Source organism: Pelodiscus sinensis, chromosome 23 (genome assembly GCF_052426305.1).
Source record: "Pelodiscus sinensis isolate ZL-2025 chromosome 23, ASM5242630v1, whole genome shotgun sequence".
NCBI classification, from domain to species: domain Eukaryota; kingdom Metazoa; phylum Chordata; order Testudines; family Trionychidae; genus Pelodiscus; species Pelodiscus sinensis.
The window spans coordinates 18,132,245-18,156,127 of NC_143074.1; the positions used below are offsets into that span (position 1 = coordinate 18,132,245).

General features: G+C 47.9%; 1 protein-coding gene across 3 annotated transcripts in view; it reads right to left on the reverse strand.

The window, feature by feature from the left end:
• Nucleotides 1–23,883, reverse strand: part of VAV2 (vav guanine nucleotide exchange factor 2) — a 412,625-nt gene that overhangs the window by 307,313 nt on the left and 81,429 nt on the right. For 2 of the 3 annotated variants that reach the window (XM_075905174.2, XM_075905173.2), the window contains exon 2: nt 18,888–19,004. The exons of the other annotated variant lie outside the window; for it this stretch is intronic. In XM_075905174.2, coding sequence (XP_075761289.1) covers nt 18,888–19,004 — 117 coding nt within the window. The remainder of the gene's footprint in view (nt 1–18,887; nt 19,005–23,883) is intronic. 3 annotated transcript variants of the gene reach the window in all.

Here is a 23,883-nt window from a genome sequence, read left to right on the forward strand (position 1 = left end):
CGTGGTGTGAGATCTAGTTTAACCAGTTAACATTTTAAACAGGATTTTACATCCCTAACTCCCTTGCTGAACTAGGAGCTGGATATCTGGAGACAGTTGAGGCAGAAGAGAGATGCACGGAGGCTCTCCCAGAGGGAGGAGCTGCCAAGATGACACTCCTCAATAAGTAGCACAGGGTAAAGGAAATGAGATGAAGCCATTCCCAGCATAAGCAAAGGCAACAAAAAAAAATCCCCCCCCAAATTCCCCCAAACACCCCCCGTCCCACGGCTTAGTTTTATACAGTAAATTGCCAGATATTTGCATATTGCTGCTGTGCTCTGAAGTGTTCATCACCTTGTAAGCAACAAGGCTGTGAAATCCTCACCCTCTGTTAACCAAATCTCCGACAACGTGAAACCAACCACTGCTCTAAGTCACGCAAACCACTTAGCCACAGCAGGCTGGCTCCAAAGTTCCAAAAACGATTAATGGCAGGACAGGGATGGGAGGAGCAGAAAAGTGCTGCTAAGTGGCGCGTATCCAGGTCGTTTCATTTTACTCCCGGTGCATTAATGTTGCTCTCTTGCTACAATGATGGCATTTTAATATGTGATTAGTGGGAAGTGAATGATGTCGAAGATGAGAATGTCTCACTTGCATACACACCATTAAGGCTGGAAGCGTCAATGAACTAGCTACAGTAGAAACATCTGAGGCTCATTCGATAATCGGAGAAATGGGAGAATGAGTCAGAGCTGTCTTTTGACGGCAGGCAAAGCTGAGCGGCATGGCATGGTTTTCACGGCAGCTGGGTTGGTCTTCCTCCTTCTCCATGCTTCCCAGCTATTCACAGAAAAGGAGACAAGCCAGCAATTTTAAAGGGGTTCATTTAAATAAAAATGCATCTAACAGTTAGGGTGGCCGAATGGGAATCACTCTCCGTTCAACAGAATGTTACGCTCTGTGGCTCATACTAATGCAGACAATTTTCTATTGGGTCAGGCATTCCAGCCTCGCTTTGTGTGGCGTAGTCTACCAAGTGGCTGTGAAAAGCCATCTGAACAAGATAATGCCCAACTCAGACTGGGGATTTCTTTTTTGTTTAAAAAAAAAACTAAAATACTTGGGTATGTCAGTGTTTATTTGGGGTATCCTGCTGAAGTGCCTCTTGGATGTGATAGTTCGGTTGCCGTGTATTTCCATTCTCCCTTCATGGCTGAGAACCCTCACGAGACTAATACTTCCATGATTCACTATGGGCAAAAACTGTTGGGCAGTAGGAAATAACTTGAGTTTTGGGGAGACTGGTTTCAATGTTTTACCATTTCCAGCTATATATATATATATATATATATATATATATATATATATACATATATATATATACATACATACATACACACACACACACGAGCCTCACTTCCATGACCTTATCTAAAACTGCTGAGAGCAGAGGTCAGAAAGCTCATGAAAGTCCCATGGAAAAGCAATTTATTCATGCTCAGAAAAAATTAGAACTACCCTGATCAATGTCTTTGATTCCATACACATTCAATAGTCCAAAGGTTACTTAAGGCCAACCAGCAGGAATTCTTCTAACCAGATGATGGGAGTTGGGGAGGGTGTTGTGCATCTTTGTTTGATCTGAAACATAATACCCTTTAACGGATCCGTTGGAAAATCCAGGGAAAGCAGCCAAGAATAGAAAAGAAAAACTTCCCAGAACCAAAGTTTCTCACTCAGTTTCACTGGAAAGCTGCAGGGTTATTAACAGTCCAGATTTGGAAGAGGGAGGGGAGAACGGACAAGGAAAAGGCACAGGATAGATTCGCTGCACATAAAAGCTTCTGTGGATTGATTATTATCAATCCCCACCCTCTGTTAACCAAATCTCCAACAACGCGAAACCAACCACTGCTCTAAGACACGCAAACCACTTAGCCACAGCAGGCTGGCTCCAAACTTCCAAAAACTACTCATGGCAGGACGGGGATGGGAGAAGCAGAAAGTGCTGCTAAGTGGAACGTATCCAGGATGGGTAAGGAATGGTGTCCCTAGCCTCGGTTTGTCAGAGGGGGGAGATGGATGGCAGGAGAGAGATGGCTTGATCATTCCCTGTTCAGTTCACTCCCTCTGGGGCACCTGGCATTGGCCACTATCAGCAAACAGGATACTGGGCAGGATGGACGTTTGGTCTGACCCAGTATGGCCATTCTTATGTTCTTATTAGAGCCCCTTCTAAACTATGCAAGTTGAAGAAGCAGCCCCTATGGAATTTACAATCCACAGAGCTGATTCTGTGATACTTACATCAGGGCCATCCTTTGGTGTGTCCTATGCGACTGGCGCACTTACTCCCTCCATCCCCGACAGAGGGAGGGGCATTCCCTGGAGTGGGGCGCTGCTGAGGGCTGTGGAAACAGGAGCAGGGGGAATAAGAGGTGGCTAGGAAGTCTGGACCTGCGGGCCGAGAGGCAAACCAGCTGGAAGGGGGAGCAGGGCAGCCTCCCAGGCCTGCGGGTGGGCAGGTGGAGAGTGTGGAGAGTGGAGGAGACTGGGAGGCCAGGAGATTGGGTCCAACGAGGCTGGGAGGTGGACCCAGGAGCGAGGGGCTGAGGTCGACGGGGCTGGGAGTTTGAGCAGAGAGCTAGGGCATTAGGGCCACCGGAACAGGTGATAGCCATAGGCGTACACAAAATAGGGCACTACTAAATTTGGAGCAGTATTAGTGCCGCAGATTTAGGGTATGTCTACACTACAGCACTAATTCGAACTAACTTAATTCGAATTAGTTAATTCGAACTAAGCTAATTCGAATTAGTGCATCTAGACCTAAAAACTAGTTCGAATTAGCATTTTGCTAATTCGAACTAGCATGTCCACATTGAGTGGACCCTGAACCGAGGTTAAGGATGGCCGGAAGCAGTGCCGGCAGGGCATCAGATTAGGACTTAGAGAGTGGAGCTGTTGTCTCAGGCTAGCCGAGGGCTGTGCTTAAAGGGTCCCGACCCCCACCCCGGACAGACAGTTCTCAGGGGTTCCCTGCTTGCAAAGCAGTCCTGGCTTGTAGTGCCCTGAGTGCCCACACTCGGCACATCACAGCACTCGGTCATCAGCCCAGCTGCACTTGCCGCAGGCTGCCATCCGGGAGGAGTCAATCGGGGGGCTGCAGAAGAGCTTCCACCCCAAGGAGCCCGCAGAGCCACCCCAGTCCTTCCCCATCGGGGGCTCGTACCCCATTCCTCCCTCACCTCTTTCCACTTACCCCTCCCTAGCCCCCCTTCCTGATGTACAAAATAAAGGACACGTGTGTTCAAAAATAGAAACTCTCTTTATTGAACAAAACTCGGGGAGACTGGGAAAAGGAGGTGGGAGAGGGGAAAAGAGAGGGTAGGAGAGGAGGGGTATGTCTACACTACCCTCCTATTTCGAAGTAGGAGGGTAATGTAGGCATACCGCAATTGCAAATTAAGCCTGGGATTTTAATTTCCCGGGCTTCATTTGCATAAGCCGGGCGCCGCCATTTTTAAATCCCGGCTGGTTCGAACCCCGTGCCATTTTTAAATCCCGGCTGGTTCGAAATCCCGGCTGGTTCGAACTACCGTTACTCCTCTTTCCAGGAGGAGTAACGGTAGTTCGAACTACCTAGTTCGTGCCGCATGTAGCCGCGCGGCACGGGGTTCGAACCAGCCGGGATTTAAAAATGGCAGCGCCCGGCTTATGCAAATGAAGCCCAGGAAATTCAAATCCCAGGCTTAATTTGCAATTGCGGTATGCCTACATTACCCTCCTACTTCGAAATAGGAGGGTAGTGTAGACATACCCGAGAGGGCAACTAAAATGACCAGGGGTTTGGAACAGGTCCCATATGAAGAGAGGCTAAAGAGACTGGAACTTCTCAGTTTAGAAAAGAGGAGACTGAGGGGGGATATGATAGAGGTCTGTAAAAGGATGAGTGGTGTGGAGAGGGTGCATAAAGAAAAGTTCTTCATTAGTTCCCATAATAGAAGGACTAGAGGACACCAAATGAAATTAATGGGTAGCAGGCTTCAAACTAATAACAGAAAGTTCTTCTTCACAAAGCAAAGAGTCAACCTGTGGAACTCCTTGCTGCAGCAGGCTGTGAAGGCTAGAACTAGAACAGAGTTCAAAGAGAAGTTAGATAAAGCCATGGAGTGCTATTAGCCAAGGGGTAGAAATGGTGTCCCTGGCCTCTGTTTATGGAAGGCTGGAGATGGATGACACGAGACAAATGGCTTGGTCATTGTTTCGGTCCATCCCCTCCAGGGTCCCTAGTGTTGGCCACTGTCGGCAGACAGGCTACTGGGCTAGATGGACCTTTAGTCTGACGAAGTACTGCCATTCTAAGCTCAGGGCTCAGGGTCGGGGGTCTCACTGGACCACCCTGATTTTCATGCAAACCTGCTCCTGGGTGGCCAGGCTCGCAGCTATCCTGCCCTAGATGGCCACTTTCCTGAGCCTAGTGCGGACCAGATGGGCGCCCGCCTCTTGCGGACCCGGGCAGGCTCCCGGGAGCCACCAGCCTGGTCCCGGGAAGAGGCGGAGGGCTGGGTGGCAGCGGGTGGCTGGTTCGTGCCGTGCCAGGTGCAGGGTCTGCTGGCTGGGTGCTGGCAGGCTTGCACCTGGCACTGGCACCGTAGGCAGCCCGTGGCCCTTTAAGGGCTCCGGGGCCGGGAGGGGGGCAGACGAGTTTCCCTGGTGGTGCCCAGAGTGGCCACCAGGGAAAGCTGGGGAGGGCTAGCCTCCCACTAGTTCGAATTAAGTGGCCACACAGACCTTAATTCGAACTGCTTAATTTGAACTAGGCGTTAGTCCTCGTAGAATGAGGTTTACCTAGATCGAATTAAGTGCTCCGCTAGTTCGAATTAAGTTCGAACTAGCGGTTTGTATGTGCAGCGCCTATCAAAGTTAATTCAAACTAACGGCTGTTAGTTCGAATTAACTTTGTAGTGTAGACATACCCTCTGTGGTGCCCTACGCAGCTGAGTGTGCCTAAGGACAGCCCTGCACAGACAGCCCCACTGATGTCGAAAGGGCAGCTACAGTGACTGAGCACAACGCGACTTGGCGGGTAAACTTCACCCCAGGCCTCGGCTTCCGCCGCAGGAGTGAGTTCCCCCACGGGTCAGGAAGGCAGGCAGACTGGGCCCTGTGTCCGACACAGACGTGCCCTGCTCTACAGTCACAGACTCTACCCTTTGCGGGATCCTTTTGGAAAGGGCTGTGAGAGGAGGGCGGGACTGGAGCTTAGAGAGGGAGAGTGGTTTGGCACATCCAGCCCCGGGAGAGCGTTCCAGAACCCAAGCGCCAGGGCAGAAGGACACATGCGTCAGCTTCTGTCAGAGCACATCCCAGAAAGTCACAGAAGAGCAGAGGCCTGGTTGCCCCAGCGTGCTCTGCTCAGCCCGAGCCGCCTATCCATCTTGAGCCCCGGGGCAAAGAGACACGGTGGGGTCTAGATTTTTTTTTTATTATTATTTTACTTGCACTGTGACATGAAGTGGCAAACAAAGACAAAGCATTTCATTGTACACGAACCCACTCCTAAGACCTGCTATCCCAGGGGGCAGAGGAAGAAGGATCCTTTTGCTTCCCAAGTGAGAGCACTAAAGACCGATTAAATATTGAGCAGGATTCGCCAGCTGTAAGCAGATCCTTTCCACTAGCGGCATCAGAGGAGATACGCACCTGCGGCTGGGAGTTCCAGCCACATTTTACTGAGCGCCTCCGCACACCCCTGCCCTCCATGCACCTTCCAGCCAAACAAGCACAGCCAGTGCTCACCATGTTCCTATCCAGGGCCACCCAAGGGACTATTTCAGGTTTTCCATCAGCCGGATTCTGATCTGCTCACTGCACGTCCCTTGATTTCGAAAAGAACCATGGCTCAGAGGTATTATCTCAAGCTGGTTTACATTACAGATTCTGCAGCACAGTAACCATGCAGATTTGAACCTGGGACCTCTGGAGCTTAGCAGAGGAGCCTCTACAGCTTGAGCTATAAAGTCAGCTGGCTCTTAGATGAGGCTGTACCGCTCCCTTGTTATTGTCTCTTGCTGTAAGTGGTCAAAGTACCACTATGTGGGACAGTGAAACACCCCCACTAGGTGTGAGTTACAACTGCATCCATCAGAACATAAGGCACGGGGTTGTTGCTGATCTCTGCATAGATCTATATACCTGCCTCTCTAATACCATACATGCCGTGCCACTACAGTCCTCTGTAAGTTATCTATGGCAATATGTGATGATGCATGGGGCTCGCAGACGCACACCAACTTCTGCTACTTTGCTGCAGTGCAGGGTCATTGGCCTAGCTTTAAAGGGAGCTATTCTGAACAGGTTTGAGGGTACCGCACACCAGGGATTGAAAGCTCTCTTACAGAGTGCTCGCTCTTCAATGGAAGTTCCTTTGCGTGTACTAACCATTCTCAGAACCCTGGCTCAAAACATACTGTACTATCCCAAGGGACACGACGCTCTCGTGTTTAAAAGTCTCCGAGAGGGTCACCGTGTTAGTCTGTAACTTTAAAAACAACGAGTCGTCCTGTGACACCTTAAGGTGCGTCTACACAGCACATAACTGATGTTATTTTGAAATAACAATGCAAGCGTCTACATGGCAATTCCGTTTTTTCAAAATAATGGATGTCTTATTTTGAAATCTGTAAACCTCATTCCATGAGGAATAACGCTTATTCCGAAATAGCAGTAGTGTGGACATTCCACTGCTGCTATTTCAAAATAGTTCTTCTCCTGGGCCTTCCAAAGTAATTATTTCCCAGTGCCACCTAATTAATCCCCAGTGCTTCCTAATTACTCCCCAGTGCCTCCTAATTCGAGGTAGCACATCCACATTAGGGGAGCCTGCCTAGGACTAATTTTGTGGCTTCCCTGTGGTGAAGACATGCTATTTCGAAATAAGCTATTTCAGAGTATTTCTTCTGAAATAGCTTATTTCAAAATAAGCATGCTGATTAGACACACACACACACACACACACACACACACACACACACACACAAATTCTGAGACTCCCCCCCTTTTTATATAAACAGGGATTTCCCTACACCCCCTCTATGGGAGTGTATACCCCCCCGAATTTCCCCAACACCCCCCCAGTTTTGTGAACTATGGTGCCATACAGCCCACCTTCACCCTCACGGTCTCACCCCTCATCGGCCCTGACACCCCCCATGTAAATTCAACCCCCTCCTCCAATATCAATTCCTGGGGAGGCTACTGTAAATAAAAAACAAAAGAAGGGGGGAAATTGCAGCACCAGTGCTAGTGAGCTGGGCACTTCCTGGGCCCGCATTAATGAATTTATAAGTAGCCATTCTTCTACAAAGGAATTTCACAAGCCAACTACAGAGAGAGTGTGGAATTGACCTTCATATGCAAATTTGACACTGTTTCCCTGGGCCTGAACAAAGATATTAACTGGATGGCCCATTATAAATCCAGCCTTCCTTACATTCTATTCCCTATTCACATTCAAAGTGAAGTATGGGACACTTCAGGTATGGGACACTTCATTAGCGCTGCCGGCACTACAGGTACTTCTCCACCTTCTTTTTCTGTTATAAATTCTGAGGGACCCCACGATAAAAAGTATCTACTGTGTGTTTCAAACAGCATGAAAGATCCTTTTAGAGCGGGTCAGTAAGATCTGCACAGAGCAATTAGAGTGAACCACTTTAGAACCCTTGATAATTCACATCTCTCTGGGGTGCCCCACACATGACAAGCCCTAAGCCCTATTTTTGACCTAAGAACCTCACTCCTTTGCCAAATGTTGACTTAAATAAATGTCCATTTAACTTTATCATCTACCAAATTCCCCAAATAGTTAGGTTCTTTATGCCTAGGCTTTTATCTCAGGGTCAGCGAGTTACTGGACAAAGGAGTGTGTGTATTCTTGAAGTCACGACTTATTGGAGAGCTCTGGACAGAGTTTCAGCTCATTTAACATGATTATTGTGTAATTAAATACTTGCTTCACAAGAGGTTTCGCTCTATGTAGCGTACTCCTACAGGCGGCTATATAGCAATTTCATGGGTATGTCACCACATCAGGCTTTCAATAGTTATTAACGGCTAATGTTAATCAAAAGATTTTCAGACAGAATGTCAAAAAAATCATCTTTTTCTTGAAATCTAAACACTTTTCCAGCACACAGTGATCTAAGTGAAATTTCATTTGGAACAAATCAAAAAGCAGCACTTAGATTTTTAATTTTTAAAGCCCGGATTCCTTTTTTCTCCCCTCATTTATTTTTCAAAAGTCAAAATCCAAACCCACCACTTTGATATTATCCAAACAAAACATCCCCAAAACAACCCAAAGAGAACGTTAGCTAAACATTTCATTTCATGGACAAGTGTCAACATTATTTTCACGTCCAAGTCAGACCAAAACCAAATTCTGAAATATCGAAATTACCTACAGAATGGAAGTTTAAAGTTGTGCCCAAATTTGAGGACCCATTCTGTTTGCTGCTGCACACATGTATAGTAAGTGGCAATTCCTTCCCTGATGGACTTAAGGCAGTGGTCTCAAACCTTTTTGAGAATAAGATCACTTTTTGAATTTAGGTACAATCCAAGATCTACCTCAAATATAAATACCCTTACCCTGCCTCCTTCCCGCCCTTTCTCCAAGACTCCACCCCTGCTGACTCCATCCTCCCTCTCTTGCGTATCCTCACTCACTTTCATCAGGCTGGGGCAGAGGGTTGGGGTGCAGGCTCTGGTCTTGGATTAAGGGATCTGGAATGTGAGAGGGGTTCTGAGCTGCTCTTGGGGCAGGCAGTTGGGATGTAGGAGGGGGTTGTAGGTGCAGACTCTGGGATGGCGTTTTGATACAGGGGTGCTTGGGGTGCAGGAGGGGTTTCATAACTGGGGTAGGAGCTTGGGATGTAGGCTCCAGCTGGGCACTGCTGGTGGCTCCTGGGTGGGGGTGCAGTGGGCCTAAGGCAGGCTCACCCTTGCCCTGGCCCCGGACCACTCCCTAAAGCAGCCAGCAAACTCCCTCCATCCCAAACCCTGTGGTGCCCTCTCTGCTCTGTGGCGAAAGGATACAGAGTGGGAGAGGGCACCCTGACATAAGCCCTCTCCTCTCCTTCCCCTGCCCTGCACAGCAAGCATGAAGCTCCCAGGGAGAGGGGCACGTCGAGGCAAAGGGCAGAAGATGAGCAGCGGGGGGGGGGGGGGGAGGGGAGGAGGAGGCAGCTGAAGTGCTGCCACTTGATAGCCTGTTGGCCAAACCAGTCAGGATCCCCTGTAAGAGGCTCCAAGATCTACTAGTAGATCCTGATCTCCTGGTTGGTGACCACTGACTTAAGACAATGCTGGGTAACCTGCGGCCTGTGGGTCTGCATGCAGCCCACTGGGACTCCCCCTACAGCCCGCAGTCCCCCTGGTTGCCCCCACCATGTGCCTTTCGCACACTGGGACATCAGAGCCCTGCACTTCCTACGCCTCCCCCTCCCTCCCAGCACTTTTGGATGAGCTGCCCATCACCTGGTTCACGCTCCATCCCAGCTCCTCATGCTCCCAGCGCTGGAACACCACGAATCAACGCTCCAAAAGTGCTGGGAGGGAGGGGAAGGGGGAGAAGTAGGTAAGTATGGGGCTCCTCTGCCCTAGTGCCCAAGAGGTGTGTGGGAGAGAGGAGGCAAACGGGGGGTCTTCGGGGGAACCCCAGTGGGCCACAGGCTGCTGCTGCCCACTGGGGTGAAGGAGGCTCACTCATACAGCCCACTCACTATTCATAGATGCCCATCCCTGACTGAAGGTGTAAGACAGGGCTACTCAACTTTGGAAGCCCCAGGGGCCACAATGATATTCACTGCACATGCCGAGGGTGGCCACTTCAGTGTGGTTGCATAGACATGCAAATCTATATGCAAATAGCTTCTTTCACACTGACGGGCATGAATACAAAGATTAGGACAAGACTACACCACATGCAGACCCCATTTAAGTCAGTTCTGCTGATATTAATAAAATGCAACATTGACCCGATTTCCACCGACGTGGCAGCACTTTTAATGGGCAATGACTGTCCAGGAATATAACTACTAAAACGCATATCAACAAAAGACCATTATATTGACTCCTTTTCTGTTTCGGCTCCCACCTGTTGAGCTCCGCGTAAACCCAAACCGCACCGTGGGCCGCAAACAGATGGGCCACTGGCCGCATGTGGCCCATGGGTTGCATGTTGAGTAGCCCTGATGTAAGGTCACCAGCCAACCACTGGTTCTGGATGAGTAAAACCCTGACATACCGTATCAAGGCCTAAATGTGACTTTTCTTTAGGCCCGCAGCATCAGTCATCACTACCAATTAAAAGCTAAACATAGTCGTGTTTAAACAAATCCCTCCCATCTGCAAGGCCCTGAACAACAGAAAGCACTGTCTGGTACATGCTTGAGCACGCATAGAAATCTGACATTCATTGGTCTTGTGATTTAAAGGAAGTACAGTAACAAGGTTTCCTGTCCATACTTTTAGAATTGTAGCTGAAAACATCTGTTAGACACACGGCACCTGCTGAGCACGATTTGACAATTTTGCCGTGCCCCTCCCCCAACTCCATTACAATTAAACACTTTGCAACTTTTGAGAAGAGGAAAAGGATAAGATGTTTGTCTAGTAACAGAGTCAAGGTGGGTTTTTCCGCCTTTCCCATTTATCGTAGCAGCTGCTTAGTTCTGAACTAGATTCAGCTTTTTATGATCAGACGATTACAGAGAGAATGAAGCTTCATAATATTTTACCCCCTGCCAACAAGCCAAATGGCTCTTGCTTTGAAGGCTTTATATTTTACACACACAGAGGCAAAATATCACCCTGCTTTTCCCATTTTGGCTGTTTGTCCTGGTATCCAGAACCTCTGGCCTCAGAAAGGTGCCACTGCAGTTTTAACATTTTAGTCCAAATTTCCGATGACTGGATTCGAGCTGCGCCACTAATCAGCTGGCTCTAAGACAGACCCTGTGCAGCAGCTCTTTTAAGTAACCAGGAGGCTACAGCAGCGTGTGTAAGTTCAGCGCATCCATTTCCAGAACAGACCTGGCAGGAGCGAGGTGTCTTGATGGGTTCATACTGTCATCTTTCATCTCTGTAAGTAAAGATCTGCCACTTTTCTTCTCTCACAATCCCCCCCCACACACACACACACACTCTCTCTGCAAGCCAGTGATATATATGACTGCTCTCTTGGGAGAGTAAAGAAATATACACTCCCTTCTTTGTGGGAATTCTTCTCACATCCCTCGCCCACCCACCGACAGCATTTTGTAAGTTACACAGCGAGCAGAAATACGTGCATCTCCAGTTTTGCCCCTTTTGGGATGCCCATCTAGCTACCATGCACTGGGCAACTGACTAAGCCGGGCAGGGATTTACAACCAGGAGAAATCTGTTCTGTAGGGCATTCAACGGGAGGATGTGTAAACAGAAAGGACACATGACACAGAGGATGAACTCTGAGGTTAAGAGCCGATGACGGTCCATAGCAGTTGGTTAGATGCTGTAAAGGGCTCTACTCCCCCCACTGCCCGCCGCCCACCTACCCTCATAGCACTATTGCAAAGAGCTAACTGGACAGTGGGCTCTCTAAAGAAAAACACACACTGCTTTTAATTCTTTCCTGGCTGCGCTAAGCCAGCAAAACAAAGGATGGGAAAAGCAGAGCTTGTTTGCACTGCCAGCAGCTTGGCTGTGGGTGGAGGGGGGGAAGAGGCGTTTAGCTGTCTTTGTTTACCGTGGCAGCGAAACACATCCATTTATCTAGAGCCTTGTAATTTTCAATTACCTATATCTTATAATTCTCTCTCTCCCTCCCCCTTACGTACACAGAGCATGTTATAAATAAGTGCCTGGTTTTGAAGGCACATGCTAAAATATGGCCATGGGGGATAAATGGAGATCTTTGAAAAAATCTCCCCTAATATAACAAGCAATTAAGAAATTAGCAACAGTAGTGCCGATTCCTGTCAATGGGAATGTGTCTTCCAAAGTCCCTTGTTCCCTTGATTGATTCTGAAAAAAAGAAAGAAATCTCCCTTCCAATGCCCAAAACCAATTCAAGTTATATTCTGCTGTTTTCTGGCTCTGGCAATATTTCACACAACTGTTTGGGAAAATAATAGAAGCACATGGGAAACGTTGCTGTGAGTAAGCACCCGGGACTCCCTCTGAAGTCAGCAGATGAGACAAACGTTCTGTACCCCTTGTTATCAGGCCCTGTCTATGAATTAGGTTCTCATTCCAAAAAGATTAAGAGTCCATTTTACTGTGTTGGATCTTGGTTTCTGCAGACCTGGGACATCTATACATGTGCATCGGCGCATCACTGGATGCTGCTCCCGCCCACAAGGTCCAAGGTTAGAAGAGTAACGCGGCCGCAAACACAGGAGAATCGAAAAATCTATTGCAACTCCAGCTGTGGAGCTCCTGGGTCACTTGTTTGTCCCCAGAGCTCAACAGTTGCCACTCCCAGCAACTACGCAAACCAGGTCATCGGCAGAGGGCCGGAAGAAGGGAGATGCGTGGCATCGGGTTCAGAAAGCCTTGACACGATTTCAGACAGTCTAGGACTGTTGCAGACTAGTCCACAGGCCATCCTGGCAGTTCTTGGGAGAAAAGCTGTTTCTTGACATGAGGAAGGATTCAGAAGTTCCAAGAACGTGCTCTAAATATGTGATCGCTAAGTTTGCATCTGACCATGTAAAAAGCACTAGCCGTCCCTATCAGCCCACTCCCCCACGACTCCCCTGCTTTCCCCGTGCAACTTCCTGCCTTCAAACGGATAGTGCTGTAGCCATTCATGAATGCTACATTCCCACCCCACCATGTCCCACCCTGCATTCCTCCTTCCCCAGGCACTAGCCATGAAAAACCAACATGCAAGTCCCTGAGCCAGGCCAGTAGGGTTGCCAAGTGTCCAGTATTGAACTGGACAGTCCGGTATTTTCACCTCCTGTCCGGTAAAAAAATTCAGAAAATACCAGACACCTAAAGTGGGTTCCAGTGTGGCCTCAGGGCTAGGTCACTCACCTGGGAAAGGGAGGGCCGTGGGTTCAAGTCCTGCCTGGGATGGGATGGCTGGTGGCCCAGGAGCAGGAGGGATAAGGGGCTCCCTGAAGATAAGGTGGTGGGGTGGGTTCTGACATGGGATAGGGTGCTCGCCTGGGAGGGCAGAGTGGTGGGTTTAAGTCCCGCCTGGCACAGCCGGCAGCCCCACAGTCTGATTCTTTTTCCCAACCAGGAGGCAAAAACCCTGGGTGCTTACCAGGTTCCGCAGGGGAGCTGTCTGGCCTGGTGCAAGGAAGCAAGATGGCCTGTTAGGGCCAAAACGCTTCAAAAGCATTTCTTAAAGGGGCCGTGTCGTTTTTTTAAATGTTTTAATTTTTTTTTGCTGAACAACTTTGGTCTTCCCCCTTTTTTTCCCCCTCAACTGACATTTTTCCCTGGTGGGTTTTTTTTTGGAGTGGGGGGGGGGGGGGGTTGGGGAGAGGTGTTAGGTATTTTTGGATAAACCATCTGGCAACCCTATAGGCCAGTGAGATACCAGCAGAGGGGTGGGCAAAGGAGACTCTGTGGGCTGGATCTGACCCACAGATGCCCTGCCATTCCTCCACCCCCGGGCCAATCATGGCCTGGGGGCAGGAGGAGCGCACAAAGTCTCTTGCTCCCTGCCCCCACCCTGCAAGCACCACACACCTCTTTCAGGGCAGAGGCAGGAGCGACAGACTTGGTGCGTTCCTCCCACCTCCAGGCTCTGATTGACCTGGGGGTGGGGGAGCATGCGAAATCTCCTTCTGTCCTGCAAGGGGGTGGGTGCCTAGAGGGACCCACCAGATATTCTGAACAGCTGGCAGTTCTCTCTAGGCTGGGGGCAAAGGTTTCACGTGCTCCCCCACCCCAGGCCAACCAGGGTCTGTGGAAGGGAGAGCAGGAAATATCCTGACCCTGTTCCTTCCAGAGCAGCCCAGGGCCACTTAAAAAATTAGTGAAGTGCCCCCCCATCTAAAATTATTGCCCACCCCTGCATTAGCAGCAAGTGAAGACTAGTTGCTGAGATCAACTCTTGCATCCCAACACTCCTCCAAAGACTTGGAAGAGTCAAAGTCCAGATCCAAGTTTTGTGGCTAAGGCCCATCTTTGCGAACGAGGGATTCCCGTGCAGACAGCAAATGATTTGAGACTCAAGACCAGAAGCAACCACCCACCGTAACAACTGGTTTAGGTCACAGGTGGCAGTCGAGTCGACACCGGTTGCCTTATGACTAGGCTTCCCCTTTTGATTTTTATAGCCACATCCCCGAGCGCCCACAGTTCAGAGCATGAGAGACCCAGAGCACGTAAAAAGGCTCTTTGAAACATTCTGTCAAGTTCAGAAGAAAGTTCAGGGCAGTGAAACAAGCCTGGGAGTTCAGAAGAGAGAAGTAGGAAGTGAATAAACAGCACCCGCCACAGGTTTATGGATAGTGAATTCTCTCTCTCCAAAAAATAAACCCTCAGTGTATTACTGGAAGTTACTGAAAGTGAGTAACTCCCTTTCATGAACCTCACTGCCGCCATGCTGACTCGGAGTGATGAAGCGTTTAATCCATATTTATGTACAACTTATCTCGTTACATCTGGTGCCAGCAAATTGAAGAGCTAGGCAAGAGCAAAGCTGTATGTTATCGCTGTCATTAAATTAAATACGACAAACACCCAGCGCAACCGCAAAATGGACTTGGGCATCATTATTCTTCCCTTTGCAAGTGCAGACAAGGTTCTGCAAAGGACTGAATGGTGCCACTGGTAAGGGGACTCAAAGTCTCCCTAAAGGAACTCAGTGCATTGCAGAATTTGACCCTAAACTGAAGACCGTGGTGTGCTAAGAAGGGCTTCTTCCTCACAATCTCTCACCCACGGTGGCTACAGTGAAGTCACACACACGGAGCTTTTCAGAAGGGATTTTTGATTTGGCAGGTTCAACTTAAGACACATTGAAGGGGCCTGATTATACAGAAGGTGCTGAGCACCAGCCCTCAGAAAAACAGGCCTTTTCAAAAGCATCTCAAGTCAGGCCCCCCGAAATTCAGACGCCCAAAACCATTGGCCACTTTTGAGAATCTCAGCCAGGATCTTGGCATGTCACCATCACAATATTATTTCTTAACAGCAGGGTCTAAACGCAGGCAGGGGAGAGCACCAGAAGTAAACAGGCCCCCTGATTGAAAGCTATTCTTTCGGATAATTATGACACAGGGCAAGAAAAACTATGAAACATCCAAGACAAATACACATTTGTTGCCTACACCCTGCATTCCAGCACCCCCCCATGGCAGGGACAGAACTTTCCCCTTCTGCAGCTGTTCTTGCCTTCGAATCCCAAAACCGTTTGGCAGCATCAAACTGCAGCCACCTGCACGACAGGCCACCAACACTAGCAGAGAAGTGACTCGCTAGACTTGCCAGATGCTTTCAACAAAAATCCTGAACATGGCAAACTTGGTTGAGCATAAAAAGGGGGGAGGAGGGGCGGGGGAGGAAGAGACCAAAATTGTTAAGCAGAAAAAAAAAGGTCACTGCGCCTTTAAATGGCCCCATGCGCCTCACTCCCCTGCCCCTGCCAGATGCAAAAGGGGAAAACTGTCCCTGCCAGGCTTCAATCCAAGGGAAACAGGAAATACCGGTATTTTCTGGGGGGGGGGGGAGGGGTTACTGGACGGGAGACCTGAATACCACACTCTCCAGGCAAAAACCGAACACCTGGCAACCCTAGGATTCAACCAAGGTCCAACTGCAAACGAATGGCAAATACGAGACAAACACCTTACTTGCAATGTTGCACTTTTAACCACCAGATTATGCTGCATCTTCCCCACTAAGTCAGCCTGGGAAAGGGGGTAGAACAGCGTGGTAGAAGAGGGGTACAGGTGGATGGAAAGCTGGGCAGCTAAGAAATCCCATGCACTCTGGGGTAGCATAAAACCAGAGAGATCCTGGACTGAAGAAAAATCCTCCAGGGGACCATTCTCTCCAGCGCATTTAAAGCAGCACTGAGGATGTTCTAATTCTTGCCAGGGACTAGCCCTCAGGATTACAGTGGTAGAGACAGGGTCTGAAGCCTCTCCATATGCACTAAGTCCAAGCATCCGGCCCTCCAAGGTCATTTCAATGCAAATCCAAGGCACGGATGCCCAGTGGAGGTCACTCGGTCTCAGAGACGATGAGCTAAGAGGAAAATGGACACATCAATAAATCAGCTGATGTAAAATCAGCTGTCACTCTACCCAATCTACAGACCAGCTGAAGATCTGGCTCCCTAAAGCTGAAGGAACAAAGTTTCCGTTTTGGGAAATGTAGCCTGTTCCTTGGGGGGGGGGGGGGGAGGAGGATGGAGGGTTCTTTAAGTATTTTTCTTATTGTAAAGAACCCAGACATCCATCTGAAAACCTGAAACCTCCTGCACATACTAAATGGAAGTAATGCCCCTTTATTTTCAGGTAGCCTATAAAGGTCAACAAGTAAATTCAGAATAACTGCATGCCCCAGCCTTTTTACTTGATAATTACCTTTCAGCAAGAGCCATGAGTTATTAGTAATTACTACCTAACTGGCCTCCTCCTTTGGAGGACAGAAATAGCTATAAGTGATATCTGAAAATGGAAACACCCTGTGCAGTTACTCTGTGCTTACCGTATAATTAAATGGTCAACCATTAGTCTGCATTGTATATAACAGGCTCTTACATGGCATAAGTATCCTGTAACTGAAAAGTGTTATTGATCTAAGTAATGCATGGGCTGCAAGAAGAATTTTGTGTGTATGAAGTCTGCATTTGGCCAATGGAGAGCTAAATTAAAGACTCCTTTGCTCCCACAGAAGCGATACAATTGTGATTCAAAACAGAACGTGACTTTATACAACTTTCCCATGTAGATTAACTTCTGACTTGCTTTGAGCAGAGGCAGAATTGTGTTCTAGAGACCAGTCACAGCTAGTCTGTAAGTGAAATGCAAAAGCAATGGGATGATGTTCCGATCATACAGTCTCAAAGGGTTAAAAACCATTCCCAATGAATAACTTTGCTGAGCCATTCGGTACCATAAACGGCAACAAAACATGAAAGCAAACATCATTCTGTACAACAGTTCTTTCCCTGGCCTGGTTTCTAGGTCTCTGGAGTCTCAAAATGAGTCCCCTTGTGTTTCATAAATCACACACTCATAAAACAAACTCCTTCAATTGCAACGGCCCCATAATAGTTCCCCAAAATAAATTAGGCAATAAATACCATATAATCTTTCCCCATCAGCCAGTGGAAAGCTACTCTTCAGATAATCAGAAAAGTGGATGCCTTCATATATAGTGTATGCCTTGCAGCTCAAAAGAGATAAAGTAATGCAGAGCTCCGAAAAGACCGGAGTGACTTATTAACACAATATCACCCGAAGAATAGAATATACTGCCTTATGTGCGTAGGCTTTCCTAGACCCACTATCCATCAAAGTAGCATTACAGTGCTCATGCCATCCAATTCTAGCAAAAAGGACACCAGACAGACACTCTCCTGTCAAAGCTATGGAGAAGCTCCCTTCCAGCTAGGTTTCATCCAGAATTCAGTGCTGCCATTAAACAAAGAAAAATGAAACGCTTCCTTCGCTCTCTCGTCTATGCGACACGCGGCACAAATAACACAAAATTATTGACGGGCAGTGGTTGGCCGGAAAAGCCTCTGGGCACGTTTTTCAAAAGCACCTAAGGGATTTGCTAGCTCACACCTGCAATTTACTTACTATCATGGAAACAAGCTGGTGTGTCTCGCTCTCTACTTCATATTTGGTTATTGCATTATAAGTGCACTAGAGGCCTCAGCTGAGATGGGGCACTACATGTACAGTAAAACTCCAATAGATAGCCCTAAGGGCATGTCTAGACTTGCTTTCACTGTCGAAAGAAGATCTGCAAATTCGGCACGAATTTGCATATCTTCTTCGGATCACTTTTTCGAAAGAGGCTCTTTTGAAAAAGAAAGTTGTCTAGATGCGGTTCTTTCGAGAAAAAACCCTTTTTTGAAAGAACCGGGTAAACCTCATTTTTTAGGAAGAACGGTTCTTTTGAAAAAGGGTTTTTTTCCTCGAAAGAACCCCGTCTAGATGACTTTCTTTTCAAAAGAACCTCTTTCGAAAAAGCAATCGGAAGAAGATATGCAAATTAGAATTTGCATATCTTCTTTCGAAAGTGAAAACAAGTCTAGATGTGCCCTAAGACACAGGTAAAGGATAATGCCTAAAACAAAACCCAGAAACTAGCCCCATGGGGGAGAGGGGTTGACTGGGGACTGTGTCCAGGTAGGTGCAGGTCTGTCCAAGAACACACAGAAAGAAGCCAGGAACAGACGAGACTGGGAGGAAGGGAGGAGGGAAGAGGCAAGAAAACCAAACAGTAACCTCTGAGTGTCGTAATACCCTTGGGCTTCCGGCGCTGTAAGCTAAGGAACTGCTTCTTTTTGTTCTTGGTTCTTTCTGCATTCGGAGACCAAGAACATTCCTTGTACATAAACGAGACTGCAAGAAATACTTGGTTTCAACCAGTTTCGGGTCAGAGAAGTGGCAGCAGTTCTGCAACATGAGGTTCTCGGGCTCAGTCAGGCTGTGTAAAGAGCCACCTCTGCTAGTCCAGGATGCAGCAGACTCATAGACTGCGAGACCCAGCCACCACCAGGGGCGGGGAGACAATGCCATGCAGAGTTAAACAAGGCGTGCGTGATCCAAGCGGTATATCCTGCCCAATGTTGGGCTGAGTGTTTTTGAACACTCCCAATCCCCCTTTTTTTTTTTTTGGACCCAGATTAGGAATAAAATTTGTACCTTTCCAAAATCCCGCACGTCGAAGAGGTCAAAGGGGTCAAACAGCTCGCTGTTCCTTAACCCAAACTTGTCATGACAGACTTTTAGGAATGTTCGAATGTTCTTCAAACAGAGAAACTGCAAAAAGAGGGAGAGAAAGAGAAACACGGCTGTAATTCTGTAATAATCATTTACTGCAGACATTAATCAAATTCACATGCAACGAGAAGTCCATAAGAACACCGGCACTGCCTAGTGAGGAGACGCGTTCGTTTACCGAGCATTTGAATACAAACAGGTTGCCTACTGCTCCACTAAGGAGCATGTGCTCTCAAGAAAACGCCTTCAACGGAGGCCATTTGGAAACCAAAATTTGAAACTCAAGGGCATTTTCACACGTCGTGTGGTCTGAACAATTGAAGAGCTGGATGTTTCCTTTTCAAGCTCTACGTCAGGGGTCACCCACCAGTAGATCGGGATCTATTGGTGGATCTTGGAGCCCATAACAAGTGAGACTGACTGGTTTGGCTGGGAAGCTCTCAAATGCCAATACTTCAGCTCCTGCAACTGCTGGGCTGCTCCTGCCCTCTGCCTTGGAATTGCCACACACACATCCATGCACCCAGAGGAGCTTTCTGCTTACTCTGAAGGGTGGGGGAGGCAGAAGTGGAGAGCACGGATGTCAGGGTGTTCCCCACCCCCATACTGCATCTCCACAGAGTATGCAGAGAGGGGCTTCAGAGAAGGGGTGGGGTAGGAGCAGGGTCTTGGAGAAGAGGTGGGGAAGGAGGCACAGCAACAGTATTTGCAGAACCCTACAAATCCACAAATATCCACGGGTATCCTCAGCTACGGAGGTGGATGCAGATATCCACGGCTCGCTTCTGCGGGGATGCGTGAGCAAAATGGTGTATCCATGCATGGCTCTACGTATGTGCGTTTGAGGTATATTCTGGACTAACTTAAATTCAGAACGTGATTTCGTGCTTTAAAAGGTTGGAGACCACTGCGCTAAATCGAGCACAAGTTACGCTAAAAAGCGACATCAACATCTATTACTGACTTTGCAACTAATGCTCATTTGAATCTATTCTGTGGGTCCCCGTGCAAGCCTCAGACATTATATTGATCATGTGTGTATTTTAGGACATGTGCACACACCCCATATAGTTACAGTACGTATAAGTGAGATGAAAAAAGCAGTGAGACCAAGAAACGATTTTTTTTTCAGGACAAACTATTGGCAACCAATCTAAACAGCTCTTTACTCCTCCCACACCTTGCTCCAATGCACTGACTCTACAGCTAATTGACATGCTAGAAAAACAGAACCCCTAGCACATTCCCAGCTGACAGCTGCTGTTCTTGTGATCCAACCTGAAATGAAGTTTGTGGATCAAATCAGAGGCAGGTCACTAAGCAGGGAACCACAGCGAGGAATTAAAAAACAAACAAACAGATGAACACAACAAGTCACTCCCAGTGCGGGATGTTCTCTTAGTTTGGTTCCTCGCTACTTTCAGTGTCTTTGAATGCTCATCTCGTTTGTGACCACTGTATGATGCTTTAAGATTGCTCGGGGAGCAGGTTTAAAACTAATAAAAGAAAGTTCTTCTTCACACAGCGTGCAGTCAACCTGTGGAACTCCTTGCCAGAGGAGGCTGTGAAGGCTAGGACTATAATAGAGTTTAAAGAGAAGCTTGATCATTTCATGGAGGTTAGGTCCATAAAAGGCTATTAGCCAGGGGATAAAATGGTGTCCTTGGCCTCTGTTTGTCAGAGGCTGCAGAGGGATGGCAGGAGACAAATCGCTTGATCATTGTCTTCGGTCCACCCTCTCTGGGGCACCTGGTGTTGGCCACTGTCGGTAGACAGGATACTCCGCTAGATGGACCTTTGGTCTGACCTAGTACGGCCGTTCTTATATTCTTATGTTCTTATGCTCAGTCAAGTCAGATGGCTCAATTGGCTGAGTGATCTACTGTGTTTTTTTTTTTTAAATCCTTCTTTGACAATAGCAATAATGGACTGTTGCACCGTGACCATCTGTGTGTGACATTTATAGGTTTTATAATCAGAGGACTCAAACACTAATGTATGCACTAACGTCTGGGAAAAAAAAGTGGAGATGAGAGTAGGGATGTAAATGGTTAACCCTGTGATGCTTACTGGAGCAGCCCCCCCCCCCCCCCCCCCCCCACACACTGCTCCAGCTTAAATCGGTTAACTGGTTTAACATAACGTCTAACCAATTAAACGGGATTTTACATCCCTAGATGTGAGTCCTAAGATGCTGCTTCCGTCATTTGGCTTTCACCCACATTATTAATTCCAGTGTACTGAATGACTGTGCCACGAATTGGTTATTTCATTTGTTTCACCTTTTTTCCCCCCGTTGGAAAGTTTTCCCTGAAAAATTCCCCCCTCTCCCAGATTTCTTTGATTGCTTGCTCGTCTGCGAATGGTTCCGAAATCACAAACCTTCCTAATTCTCATACTGTCACATAAAATCGACCCATCCAAGACCAGAAAGGCTATCACGTGACTTCCGAATGCAAGTTTCAAATTGCATATTTGATTGCGACAGCAGCACAGTTTGTGTTGGGTCAGTAACATGTTAGTCACGTGGTACTGTTAATAGTCCCCAACTAGCCAATTCAGCAAGGTAGAAATTGTTACTTGCAAAACTTGGCACATATACAAACCTACCAAACAAAAGTTTTGCAAAGAATCATATCGCAGTCTGCTTGGCCCACCCATGTCTCCACAAAGACGACAGCATGAAGTGGGAAGAGAATGACTGCAATGTCGAGTTATATTTAAGGAGCCATGCAGTGGGTTAAAAAGTCCACTTCATTAATGAGAAACTAATTCAACTAGGCAAGGAGGGACATTGTGTAGTTCCACCCCCACAACTCCAGCAGTAGGGAACAGAACTCAAGCAATAAAACACAAGCTAAAAGCATTACAAAAAACACAAGAGTCTCATCAAGATCCAGGGAGCAAAATGACAAGAGTTAATTTCGTCTTTTCAATCTCTCTCTCTCACTCACTCACACACACACTAGAGTAGGGGTGGTCAAAAGGGCCTCTATGGGTCGGATCCAGACTGCCAAGTAGGTTGATCCAGCCCGCAGCGGTCCTGCCGCTCCCCTGCCCTCAGGCCAATTAGGGTCTTGGGGGCGGGGGAGTGCATGAAGTTTCCTCCGCCCTGCTAGAAGCACGTGGCACTTTTCTAAGTGATTGGCCTGGAGGCGGGGGAGTATGGGAAGCCACCTCCCGCCCTGCCAGGCGTGCATGGCACTAGGGCGGCGGAAGCTTCGTGCGCTCTCCCGCCCCTACGCTCTGATTGGCCTGGGGCTGGGGGAGCGTGCGAAGCCTCTTCCCGCCCTGCCAGGTGCATGGGTGCTTAGTGGGAAGGGAGGGGCAAAGGGGCTCTCCCACCTCTAGACCATTCATGGTCTGTGGGTGGGGAATCCCCAAAGCATCCTGGCCCCACCCATTCCGGGGCAACCCAGGACCACTTCAAAAATTTTTGAAGTAGCCCCTAGCCAAAAATTATTGCCCACCCCTGCACTCGACTGAAAGCCTCCATAGCGCTGTCTTACAACATACAAGCAGGCGGGCGAGTGTGCAAATGCATGGGCTTCATCCACCTCAGTCTTCCAGGCCTCTACAGGAGCTTTCAGCCCATGCAAACTAATTGTTTATAGCAGAGGCCTGGTTTTTTGTTAACATCTCATTGGTCTCAAGTTTCCACTAAGTATTTCCTTTAAATCCTTCTAAGCCTCCAATTTGGAAAGTTAATGACACAGGTTATAACCATAATTACAGATGATGAAAGGCGAGCTTCCTTCCACAATCCCCAATGCAAAACTGCCCTCCCCTTTTTGCAGTATTCATAGCACCCGCCTCACCCTGTCATCCCAATGCATAGGCAGAAATAACGGGGTGGAGTCTAGGAACAAGAAGGCTCAGAGCAGTGGATCCAAAAAATCTCTTCTTTTGTGGTCAGAAGTCTTCAAAATTGAACTCCAAGTCTGTGCAGTTCTGTTCTTTACAGAATTTGAACTGAAATTCAACTTCACAGCAACTGAGTTCAGAAAGATCAAGGAGCGAGCACAGCATCAAAGCAAACTAGAAGTCTCATCCTGACCGTATTTTCACTGGTGAGTGGGCACTGAGTCGCAACAAGACCTCAAAGTTAGTAGTTCTATCCATCCTAGCTAATCTCACTTCACTGGAGATAAGCAGAGGGCAAAAAAGAATAAAAATCCATTAAGCAAGAGCTACCAGCTACTGTCTTTGTGTATCTTCGTGCATTTATGCTAAATTAGCCCCCACCCTCAAAAAACAACACAAAAAAACCCTTCCCTCTGCATTTGTATCACCACTTCTTCCATTGCACCCAGGAAACATCTGCAGCAAACATCAAACATCACAGTGAATGTGCAATCAGACAGTTGCCGAGTTCACCCCCACATAAAAGTCCACGAAGAATCCAATCAGCTATTTAAAGAGCCACTGAAAGGGCAGAGAGAAAAAGGAAAACTTTCTACCCCATACTTAGACGGCCTTCGCCAGCATGGCATCCATGCACTATAGGGCCAATGAATTTATGTTCACCACAGTACTGCAAGGTACGAAAGTAGAACGGTCCTCATTTTTTACAGGTAGGCAATCCAACACAGAACAAGTTTGCCAACCAACAATAACTTTTTGTTGTGGTACCACACAGACATTCCCTCACGCTTATCCACTTCACATGGACATTGAGGCTTTTAAAACTATGTTGGATGCAGCCCGCCAAGACTTTCAATGCAGCCTGCCATCTGCACACAGAGTGGGGGAGGAAGGCTTCACATGCTGCTCCTGCCCTCAGCACAATCTCTCGGCTCCCATTGGTTGAGAAATTGTGCTGGGGGTGGGGGCAGTGCACAAAGCCCGCCCCTGCCCCCACACAGAGAGCCACATGCAACAGCTAGCTGCTTTGAGTCTAGACTCCCTTAGCAGGGAG